The sequence below is a fragment of the Neovison vison genome, chromosome 8 (assembly GCF_020171115.1).
Source record: "Neovison vison isolate M4711 chromosome 8, ASM_NN_V1, whole genome shotgun sequence".
Classification (NCBI taxonomy): Eukaryota; Metazoa; Chordata; class Mammalia; order Carnivora; family Mustelidae; genus Neogale; species Neogale vison.
Window position 1 is genome coordinate 118,224,713 of NC_058098.1, and position 11,589 is coordinate 118,236,301.

At 38.9% G+C, this 11,589-nt stretch overlaps 1 protein-coding gene across 3 annotated transcripts in view; it reads right to left on the reverse strand.

Annotated features, from left to right (window-relative positions):
• HEATR5B (HEAT repeat containing 5B) overlaps positions 1 to 11,517 on the reverse strand; it is a 107,359-nt gene extending 95,842 nt beyond the window's left edge. For 2 of the 3 annotated variants that reach the window (XM_044261783.1, XM_044261781.1), the window contains exons 1-6: positions 11,441 to 11,501; positions 10,742 to 10,821; positions 10,322 to 10,469; positions 7,083 to 7,294; positions 4,215 to 4,323; positions 1,948 to 2,097 (exon numbers count right to left, since the gene is read on the reverse strand). In XM_044261783.1, the coding sequence (XP_044117718.1) occupies positions 1,948 to 2,097; positions 4,215 to 4,323; positions 7,083 to 7,294; positions 10,322 to 10,447 (597 nt within the window). In that variant the 5' untranslated portion in view covers positions 10,448 to 10,469; positions 10,742 to 10,821; positions 11,441 to 11,501. Of the gene's footprint in view, positions 1 to 1,947; positions 2,098 to 4,214; positions 4,324 to 7,082; positions 7,295 to 10,321; positions 10,470 to 10,741; positions 10,822 to 11,440 lie in introns of all 3 variants that reach the window. The other variant, XM_044261782.1, reaches the window with a different exon arrangement.
• Between the last annotated feature and the right edge of the window lie 72 nt (positions 11,518 to 11,589).

Sequence of the window (11,589 nt, forward strand, 5' to 3'; positions counted from 1 at the left end):
CTTATAAGCCATTTAACAACATCGGCATATACAACATCAATATACAAAAATCAATCGGATTTCTGTGTTAGCAATGAACAATTAGAAATTAAAATCTTAAAAATCAATGCCATTTAATATAGTACTGAAAAATATTAAATACTTAGGAATAAATCTGACAAAAGATGTCTAAGACCTATAAATCGAAACCACAAAATGTTGCTAAGAGAAAATAAAGAAGACCTGAATAAATGGCAAGATAGAACATGTTCAAAGATTAGAAGATTTAGTATTGTTAAGATATCAACTCTTCCCGGGGCGCCTGGGTGGCTCAGTGGTTTTAGCCTCTGCCTTCGGCTCGGGTCATGATCTCAGGGTTCTGGGATCGAGCCCCACATCGGGCTCTCTGCTCAGCGGGGAGCCTGCTTCCCCCTCTCTCTCTGCCTGCCTTCTGCCTACTTGTGATCTCTGTCTATAAAAAAAAAAAAGATATCAACTCTTCCCAAATTGATCTATTGATTCACTGTAAAATACCAGCATGAATCAGAATCCCAGCATGCTACTTTTCTAGAAATTTCTAAGTTAATTCTAAAATTCATATGGAAATGCAAAGAGCCTAGAATATACTACTTTGAAAGGAACAAAGTTAGAAAGTTAACACTTCCTGGTTTCAAGACTTATTATGAAGGTACAGTAATTAAAACAGTGTTACGGACATCAAATGTTATGGACATGGCACATAACAGAGTCCAAATATAGACCCATACACATATGGACAACCAACTTTCAACAAAGGTGCAAAAGTAATTTATGTGAAGAAAAGATAGTGTTTCCAAAGTGGTACTAGAACAAGTGAATATACATGTGCAAAAAAAAAAAGAACTTTAATTCATACCTTGTACCATATTTAAAAATTAACTCAAAATGGATCATATATCTCAGTATAAAACTATGAAACTTCCAGAAGGAAACATAAGAGAAACCTTCAGTGAGGGAAAATTTTCTTAGATAAAATACAAGCAGCACAGTCTATATAAAAAAATTGGTAAATTGGACTTTGACAAAATTCAAAACTTCCCTTTTTTCCCTTAGAAAGGCACTATTTAGAGAATGAAAAGATGGGCCACAGTGGAGAAAAAGTATTTGCAAATCGTCTATCTGATAAAGAGATACATAAAAACTCTATATAGTACTATCAAAACTCAGTAATAAGAAAACGAACAACTCAATAAAAGAACGGGCAAAAGATTTGAATAGATTTTTCATCTAAGAAGATAAGGATGGCAATAAGCATGTGAAAAGATCTCATCATTGGTCATTAGGGAAATATAAACTAAACACACAATGAGATATAGGTACATATCTATGAGAATGGCCAAAATGAGTAAGACAGACAATACCAAATGAGGATCTGGAGGAATTAGAAGCCTCATACATTGCTGGTGGAAATGTAAAGTGATACAAGTACTTTGGAAAACAGTTTGGCAATTTTTTTAAAAAGTTAAACAATGAATCTATCATACAATCCAGTTATTCCATTCCTAGGTATTTACCCAGGTAGAATAATACATATGTTCACACAAAAACTTGTATACAGATGTTCATAGCTTTTTTCCCAATAGCCTATGCCGGAAGCAATTCAAATGTCCTTAACAGGTGAAGGAACAGACTAATTGTGGTACACCCACACAATGACATACTACTACTCAGCAAAGAAAAGAAATGAACTAGCAACACATATAACAATATAGATGAGTCTCAAGGTTAATATGCTGAGTAAAAGAAACCAGACCAAAGAAAGAGGGCCCATACCACATGATTCCATTTGTATATAATTGTACAAACTGAATATAATCCATAGGAACAAAAAGTATGCTACCACATTTTAAAACTTTAAAAGAAAAAAAAAGTCATTGTTTAAGAGAAAGCCAGAAAAGGAATAGCTTTATAAATCAGACAAGTACTAACCTTGGCAACTGCACATCGAACAGCCATCGACCTGTCAGTCAAGAGGGACCTGGCATTCTTGTAAATATCACGATGAGAGGAAGCTGCTGCACCTCCCAGTCCATTCAGAACTTTCTGTAGGCTCATTAAGATTTCACTTCGCCCTTGAGACTAGACATGAACATAAATCAAAACTAAAAACTATATTGTAAAACAAGTTCCATGTTTAAAGAAGAACACACCAAAACACAAAAGTTTTCTGGGTTTCATGGTTTTGTAGTCTTACCTTTACATTGTAAACAGTAAGTAATGAAAAACAAAATAAAATAAAGTAGCCTAGAAAGTACCTGAAACGTAAGAATAATTATTAACTTCAATTAAATAATATCTTGCTGAGAAATATGGTTACCACAAGAAAACATATTCGAATGTTCCCACAACATAAAGTACAACTTAATGAGAACATGGAAACAATTTCAAAAACTTCAATATCAATATCTCAAGGGTCCAAACTTTCAGAATGTGAATGGGTAAGCCAAAAGTAGTTAAGTAGTAATATAAACCATCTAAAAGAAGAACCATCCAACACATTTAAAAAACCTGTTACATAGATATAGTAAGCTTTCATCTTATAACTATTTCAAATTTGTTTTCATACTCTTACAGTACTTGGTTCATATTTCTTGGAGTACACTCATTCAAACACGGATCTCTTCCACTAGACTGAAAGCTTTTAAGAGGTCAGGGACCATGTCTTGCTCGTCTTTATATGCTTACTAGCTGACAATATGTCCTCAATCACTGTTTTATAATAAATGACTAGGCAAGTAGTACCCAGAAGAAATGCTGTCCAAGAAATTTTCAGCCTTCTGAGAGGGAGGAATTGGGGACTGTGAGAATCCAGGGCTTGGTCTAGTTTTAGTAACACCAAGTTGATAAGGAACCTTCAAAAGTAACACCAAATTGACATGACAAAACAAAACTATTTTTTTTTAAAGATTTTTTTTTTTTTATTCATTCATTTGAGAGAGAGAGACAGTGAGAGAGAGCATGAGCGAGGAGAAGGTCAGAGAGCGAAGCAGACTCCCCATGGAGCTGGGAGCCTGATGTGGGACTCGATCCCGGGACTCCAGGATCACGCCCTGAGCCGGAGGCAGTCGTCCAACCAACTGAGCCACCCAGGCATCCCAAAACAAAACTATTTTTACTCAGTATTAGCTGCTGTGGATTGAAGTGTCCTCCAAGAAGATTCGTTCAGGTCTTAAACCCCATTACCTGTGAATGTGACTTTATTTGGAAATAAGAAATTAAATAAAGAAAAGGTCATACTCGATTCAGGTGGGCCCTAATCCAATCACTGGTATACTTACAAGATGAGAAGAATATGGAGGCAGACTACAGATGCACAGGAAAAACACCGTGTAACAATAGAGGCAGAAATTAGAAGTGCACCTAGAAATCAAGGAATACTAAGGAACACCAAGGATTGCCAGCAACCACCAGCAGTGAAGAAAGCCAGGAAGGATTCTTCCCAGGAGTCTTCAGAAGCATGGCCCTACCAACACCCTGATTCGGGATTTTTGCTTCCAGAATTGTGAGAAAACAAATTTCTGTTGTTTTAAGTCACTGTGGTGATTTATGGCCTAGGCAACTCTAGGAAACTAATACATTAGCTATGGCACAAAAATAAAACGGCAGTGCAAAATTGGAAGGGGAGGTGAACTATGAGAGACTATGGACTCTGAAAAACAATCTGAGGGGTTTGAAGTGGTGGGGGGGTGGGAGGTTGGGGTACCAGGTGGTGGGTATTATAGAGGGCACGGCTTGCATGGAGCACTGGGTGTGGTGAAAAAAATAATGAATAATGTTTTTCTGAAAATAAATAAATTGGAAAAAAAATATCCATAGGGCTAAATAAGAAACAATAGGTAAACCTATTTTTGCCAAGGAAAAGCATTCTTTCCCTTCTCACTGAAATACACGGTAATATACATTAAAGAAGGGACAGGTAAACTCTTTTGCAAGTAGTAATCTTATTTTTATTAACATATAATGTATTATTTGCTTCAGGGGTACAGGTCTGTGAATCATCAGTCTTACACAATTCACAGCACTCACCACAGCACATACGCTCCCCAATGTCCATCACCCAGCCACTCTGTGCAAGTAATAATCTTAAATTACCTTCTTAGTAAGCAGTATGAGTACCACAGTGACAGAAAAAAAATACTGACATCTAACTCCTGCCACAAGCAAAACATTTAAATAATATTTGTTACAAAACTTACCTCTGCACTTTTTAGAGATTTCAGAAGATTATTCACTGTCTCTGGAAAAGCACTTCCTAACATTCTCCCCATTTTTTCATAAAATGCTCCAACACAAGCCACTGCAGCCCTATAAGAAGTGATGTTTGCACCCGTCATTGTTCAGATTAATATACAATTTCATGATACCTTTTTGATTTTCAAAAATCAATTTGTTTTGGTGGAGGATGCTTTCAGCTACAAATCCTTAATTCTCAACTTTCAAAAATACCTTGTTTATCTATTCTTTATAATTTCAACAACTATGGTTAATGAAACTGTATTCTTGTTAGAAAATAAGAGAATAAATATATATTCACATGTTAAATCATACCCTTCCTTTGGAAAGAAGCCCAAGTATTCCTTTCACGAAGACTTCCTAAATTATGTCAATCTACAATGATTCCTCCTCTTCTCTCATTACATATAAAGTTTAAAGTTAACCACTTATTTTGAAAAAATTAATCTAATTACTGTGTTCTAACTTGACTATTGAAATGTGTATATCTTGGGGGGCCTGGCTGGCTCAGTCCGTAGAGCATGTGACTCTTGATCCCCTCAGGGTCATGAGTTCAAGCCCCAACATTGGGCATAGAGTCTACTTAAAAAATAAATATAAATAAATATAAGTAATGTTATATCTTATCCTACCAGTGGAAATGTAAAATCTGGAAACAGGGAATCTATCTTACACATTTTTTTATTGCACACAGTTCCTGCCTTTTAATATATAAATAATAGTAAAAATTACTCTTAAAATTTATTTTTATGGCTTTCATGGAACATTTGGCTAAACAGAAGAAGAAACGTAACAAAAGCCCATCTCTTCAGGACAGAGGAAACCACTCCATCATCAGTTCTATGAATAGCAGAGAAGTGAGTAGCTATGAGTTTAGTGTACAGGCAGGAGGACAGGACAGGAGTGAAGAGTGTCATCCTAGAAGTCTGGCAGATCTGCGACTAAGTCCTAGAACCTGCCACCTAATAATAGCTACGTATCCTGAGCAAGTTTACTGAGGCAGAGATATTAAATACATATACCTCACTATCACATATGTAATAAATAGGAGAATCAGGGAAACCTTCACCTGGTTGACCCTAAATCCTCTGCTTCTTTCAATATTCTCCAGGCTGCTAACAAAACTAAAAAGGACCAAGGTCACATGCCAGAATATTTAGAGAATTCCTAAACAAAACCCATGAATCCACTGGAAATACATATGAATAATAAGGAATATATAGTAAATTCTACTTAAGCAGAACGAGAAGGTAATGTGTGGATTTGCTAAGTGGTGGAGAACTGAACCATCAAAGTATTAACATAGCTTCAAATTCCAAAATAAATTGGAAAACACTAGGACTCTCTAACCTCTTCTAAAACCTCTGAGATCTACATCTATTCAAAACAACACAAAATCTAATCACAACATACCTGTACAGTTGAGAACAGACCTAAAACTCAGTGTCCAGGTTCAGAGTAATCTCCCCGTTTCCTCTCTAAGCTATTTCACTGGTCCAGGCCTCTTGCATGGCATTCTAGAGATGTGTCCTTGGCCATCCTCTAGTCCCCAAAAGTATCTCTTCCTACGTAACTTTATGTATACCAAAGGGTTCCTACTCTCCACTCCACTTGCCAAAACTACATTCTCAATTCAGAGCTCTGAAATCTGGACCACAACTTCAAACTACCTACTACACACTGTCCCTTGGATGTTCCCTCCTCTACTGCAAATCAGTGCACCCAGAACTGAACTTCTCATGTTCTCCTCATGACTTGTTTCCTCCATTTTGCATCTTTCTGAAAAAGCACTGTAAGTAAAGTATAAAGAACCTACTTTTGCTCCCAATGAGAAGTTTCCTTCACCTAGAAAACAGGTTGGCCAACTACAGCCTGTAGGCCGAATCTGGCCTATCACCCAGTCTGCCACCTGTTTTTGTAAATAAAGTTTCACTGGAACACAGCTCTTTTATTTACACACAGTCTATGGCAGAGGTGAGCAGTTGTGACAGAGATGGATAGTCCACAAAGCCAGAAACAGTTACTATCTGGCTCTTTTTCATAAAGTCTGTCAATCCCTGGCCTATCACATCCATCTTCCCATCTTAACCACTTACTTGACTAACCACCATGTGTTGTTCCCTGTTGTTGATCTTCGGCTGATACTTCTTTGAGAAGCCTCCTTGACACTGTTCTCCCCTTAGGCCACAGATGAGTTATTTTCCCCTTGTCAGTACTCCTCACTGTAGTACAACTGCTGGTTTTCTTATTTGACCCTCTCATAGGATGCACCCTATAGCCATTAACCTGAAGGCTTGCTCTGGAAATGCCTATCCATGACCCAAGCCACAAGTATGAGCCAGGAGTTGGGAAGGCCTTAATCTAAGGTCAGTAAACTTGCAAGCAAAAGGTCTCTGTCTCAGCTACTCAATTCTGCCACTAGAGCATGATAGCAGCTACCACCTAAATGAATGGGCATGTCTGCATTCCAATTAAACTATATTTACCAAATAAGCGGCAGCCTGAATTTGGCCTACTGGCTAGTTTGCTGAGTCCTGCCTCAATCCCATCATCTAGAAATGCTTTACTTTTCTTTCTATCCCAGCCAAGAATATTCTCTCCATCCAAATTTACTAAAAGACCTCTGTGCAAATTGATGACATCATACCAATTCTCTGTCGTTTCTAAAAGTTCCAAGCGTGATGAAACAGCTTAAAAAAGACCTACTTAGATCTTTCATTGTCAAGCGACACACCGCAGGTTCCACTCACCTGGGCGTCTTTATGGTCAGTGGTCCCTTATTAAGATAAGTTACTCTTAAAAAAAACCAAAACGTCACAGTAAGTACTTACAGTTTTGTTGGTAAGTAGGCTGCAGTGTCATCTTTATTTCTGATAATGTCATTACATTTATCAAGCGTTTGAAAAACCGTAAAAGTATCCCCAATGCTATAAAGAGCTGCAAGATTTTTAGCCAACAGTTTTCGTGTAGGTGGTCCAGGCGAACTACTTATTAATCCAGTTAATTGTTCAACAAGTTTTTTCTGTTTTTCCTTTACATCAGTCTGTTATAAAACATAAAGAATATTATCAGTTTTTTCTTATATATGCCTTTGTTACCTTTTAATAAAAATTAAAAAATAGTGAACAGTTAAAATCTAGATTACATTAGGCATAAAACCATACATGAAAATTTTCAAGATAAGGAAAACTTTGGTGAGAGATGAACCATTCTTGGGATGCCTGGGTGGCTCAGTCTGTTAAGCGTCTGCCTTCGGCTCATATCATAATCCAGGGTCCTGGGATCAAGTCCTGCATCGGGCTCCTTGCTCAGCAAGGAACCTGCTTCTCCCTCTGCCTCTGCCTGCCACTCTGCCTGCTTGTGCTGTCTCTCTGACAAATAAATAAATAAAATCTTAAAAAAAAAAAAAAAAAAAAAGAAATGAACCATTCTTTCCTAGATTAAGTATTATCCTTTATTCCCCTCCAATGCCAAAAAGGTAGCTACCAATTAAAGTGACTACTCTAGATCCAAAAAGTTTCCACACCAACTTACTATCCACACCAACTTACTAAGAAACCAACAAAGGATGTAAAATACTGGGCATGTGGACAACTGAAGTCTTAGAACCTAGCAATGCTGCCCTGTAAAAGCAAAGTCAGTAGTTCATAAATTATAGGTCACTGAAGGAAACTGAAACAAACTTCAAGAGCCGTAGACAGCACAAAAAGAAAAATTCAGATACACCATAATCAATACTGAGAGTTCACTCATTCATTCAAGAAATGCCAGTTGTGCACTTATTAGATGCCATGCGCTATTCTAGGCACTGGGATGGAACAGCGAACACAACAAAGTCTCTGCTCTTGTGAACTTATAGTCTAGTGGGGAAAGACAGAGTTTACCAAATAGACAAATGAATAGTGTAAGGTCTGTTTTGTACAGATTAGTAAGAAAAGCCCTCCCTGAAAAGAACCGAAGGTGTGAGCTATGCATATATCTGCGAGAAAAACATTCCAAGCAAAGGCAACAAGGGCAAAGGCCCTGAGGTGGAAGCATGTTTAGTTGAGGACAGCAAGATGGCCGGTTTGGCTGGAGCACTGTCACAGAGAGGAAGTAGTAGATCTAGATTAAGTTGGAAGGGTAGAAGGGACCAAACTGTATAGCGCCTTACACACCACTGTAAGAATTTTCTATGTCATTCTAAGCAGGAACTTGAAGCACAAGAGGAATGCGATCAGAACGTTTTAACAGGCACATTCTGAATACTGAGCAAAGAATACTCTACAAGGTATATGGTTGGAATATGGTGAGCACTTAGGAAGTTCCCAGATGAGAGATGAGGATGGAAACAATGGCAGTGATGACCAATAACTGAATTCTGGACATATTGGGTGGATAGAACCAATGGACTTGCTGATGTGTATGATGTGAAGTTTGAGAAGAAGAGAGAAGTCAAGAATGACTCTAAGGTTTATGACCTTAGCAACAAGAAGGAAGAAATGGTCATTTCCTGAGAAGATGAGCACTAGGGAAGGGACAGGTTTAGGATGGGGAAATCAAGAATTTGGCTTTGAGTATCTTAATTTTGAGATGCTGTTTAAGAAAGAGATAGTTGGGTATATGGGAGTTATTATTGTATAGATGGCAGTAAAAATCATGAGATTATGATATCATTGAAGGAATAAATACCTACAAACACTTTTGTATTTTTCAACTGCACAACAAAACAAAAAATAGAGTAAGTGTTTCAAGGTAGAGGATCAACTATATCAAACGCTGCTGATGGTCAGCTAGGGCAGAACACTGACCACTGGTTGGAAGAATCTGAGATCACTGATGACTAAACAAGATCATTTCAGTGAAATGTAGGCAACGAATTCTCACTTAGAAGGAGTTTAAGAGAAAATAGAAACTTTGAGCTAAGGACTGTAAATAAATCTATGCATTAAATTTGTCTCTCCAGAAATACTACTAAAACTATACTAAAGGGCAGCCCGCCCCCGCCCCCAAAAAAGCCCAAATCTACAAGAGCAAAGAAAATGGTAAAATAATCAACAGAAGATATAGAGGCCAGGTATCTCAAATAGGGAAAGCTGAGAAGAGACCCAACTTACATCACAGAATCCCATAAAGCTCATGTTTGTTTTGTTGTTGTTCAAAGCTCTAGGCACTTTTGGAGGAGGGACTGAAGTTGCGCCTAGAGCTAGAGGAAATGGTTGAGAGTCTAGATGCTGTAGGACTCTCTTGCATCTCTCCTCCACTCCAGACTTAGGGAGCTCAGCACAGCTGTGAGCTGTGAGTTTTCAGTGAAAACTGCACTGAAGACAGGGGGATTAAATGGAAGTTTACATACTGGACGTTGAAGCTCCTAGCCATCCCGAATTCCTAGAATCTAGGCAGCTGGTGACACACCCTAGGACACTAGAGTAGAAATGTCCATTCCAGGAAATTAGTAGCTACGAGAAACCTATGATACCAATGTCAGGAGTTCCTCAAACAATAGGACTAGCTACAGTGAAGCACAGTTAATGAACTTCATCCTGCCCAGGGAACTTACTACTCACTCTTAAATTTGAACAGATGCCAAACATCATCAGGTATTTGAGAAAAGCATCTAATATTAAAGACAGAAAATAAAATGTACACACAAGGAAAAGCAACTAGGATAAAACAGATTGTGTAGGCAGAAGAAAACAGAAAGGGGAAAAAAAACCTATTACAATTCCTCAGAGAGATAAGTGAAGATACTGGGATTGCTAGGCGGCACTTTAGGACCACTTGAAGTTGGAGATAAATGAATATAAAATGACGGCAGTCATATCATATTTTTCTCCAGTCACATTCAGTTGTCCAGGCAGAGACATGAAGTAGGCAAAAGTTAAAATGAGATTCAGGTTTTGCAACAAGACAGAAAAAGGACAGACAACAATTCCTGTTCCAGTGCTACATTCTCAATTCCATAAGTGACCTCACAACCTTTCCCAAAGATAATGCTTGTTTTATCACAAATCATGAACATATAATATGCTTCGTTACATAAACCCGGCTGGAAAAGAAAAAAAAAAAAAAAAACAACCCAATACCATACCTTGTTGGCAGCAACCAAGACTTTATCAAGAAATCGCAACCATTCAAAGATAAAAACTGGTCTCTTTGCCTCAGTGATTTGAGCCAAAGCTTCTTCATTTAGCAATAAACTGTGGGCTAGCTCCATTACTGAAGTTTAAAAGTCACACCTAAATAAATTAAAAAACACTTGTAAGGATTTTTTAATGTTAAAAGTCAAGTTTAATGAATGTAACCACTTAAAAAATGAAAAGTAGGGCTTTACTTTTCACTTCATTTGGGGGAAATTTACATAATTTCTTTGAGATAAAACCCAAAAACTGAACTCTAAAGGACCAGCATAAAACGAAAACAAACATAAATTAAAGTCATGCGTGGTGAGGAAGAATGAACAAAGGAATAAACAGAAAGTTAAAATAAAATTTTGTAAATAGCAGGGCACCTGGCTGGCTGAGTCAGTAGAGCCTGCGACTCTTGAACTTGGAGTTGTGGGTTCGAGTCCCTCGTTCGGCATAGAGCTTACTTAAAATATAAAATATATAAATACATATGGCAAATAAGGCATTATTCCAGAAGAAAAATGCGTAACAAAACGCATGTCATTAACTTATTCCATAAATGGTAAAACTTCGGCACCAAGATCAAACACCAGCTGGGCCTGACAATCCATCCTCCTCTTTTCCAGCCCACTGCTCGGTGCACAGCACCCTTACCCTCCCCTGGCCCAGGAGGACGTCAAAACTCCCAGCATAAAGATATCAAACTGGATGTCTCCAAAAGCCTTCCTACGGGGATGGGGTGACGGAGCCACATCCCCGTGGCAACCCCGGGCGCTGCGCAAAATGCAGCCCGCAGATGCTGTGCGCGCTGCAGGTCCGGGTTAACCCGGCTACTCGGAGGACCACCGTAGCTCAGTACCGGGCCTAGGGGAAATGCAAGAGCCCGCCGCGGGCCTCAACAGGGCCATTCGGGCTGTCAACCGTAGGTGACGGTGGCCCGGAACCGAGCCTGGAGACTGAGAAAGGAAAATGTTCATTACAAACTCGATTTTCCTCTCCAGCCCTCTGAAAACGTAACGGGGGGCAGGGGGTTGTGTGCATGTCACCGTGCATGCTTTGGCGGCAGACGGGGGTGGTCTCACCTCCTACTGTGGCAGGGGCTGAACAGCTGAGTTCCGGGGCGAGAAGCATCGGCCAAACGACCCGGATGCCCCGCCTCCCGCGCTCCGGCCGGCAGGAAACGAATGTAGAACGCATGCGCGGAAGCCTGGTCTTGCGCAAGCGTACTAAT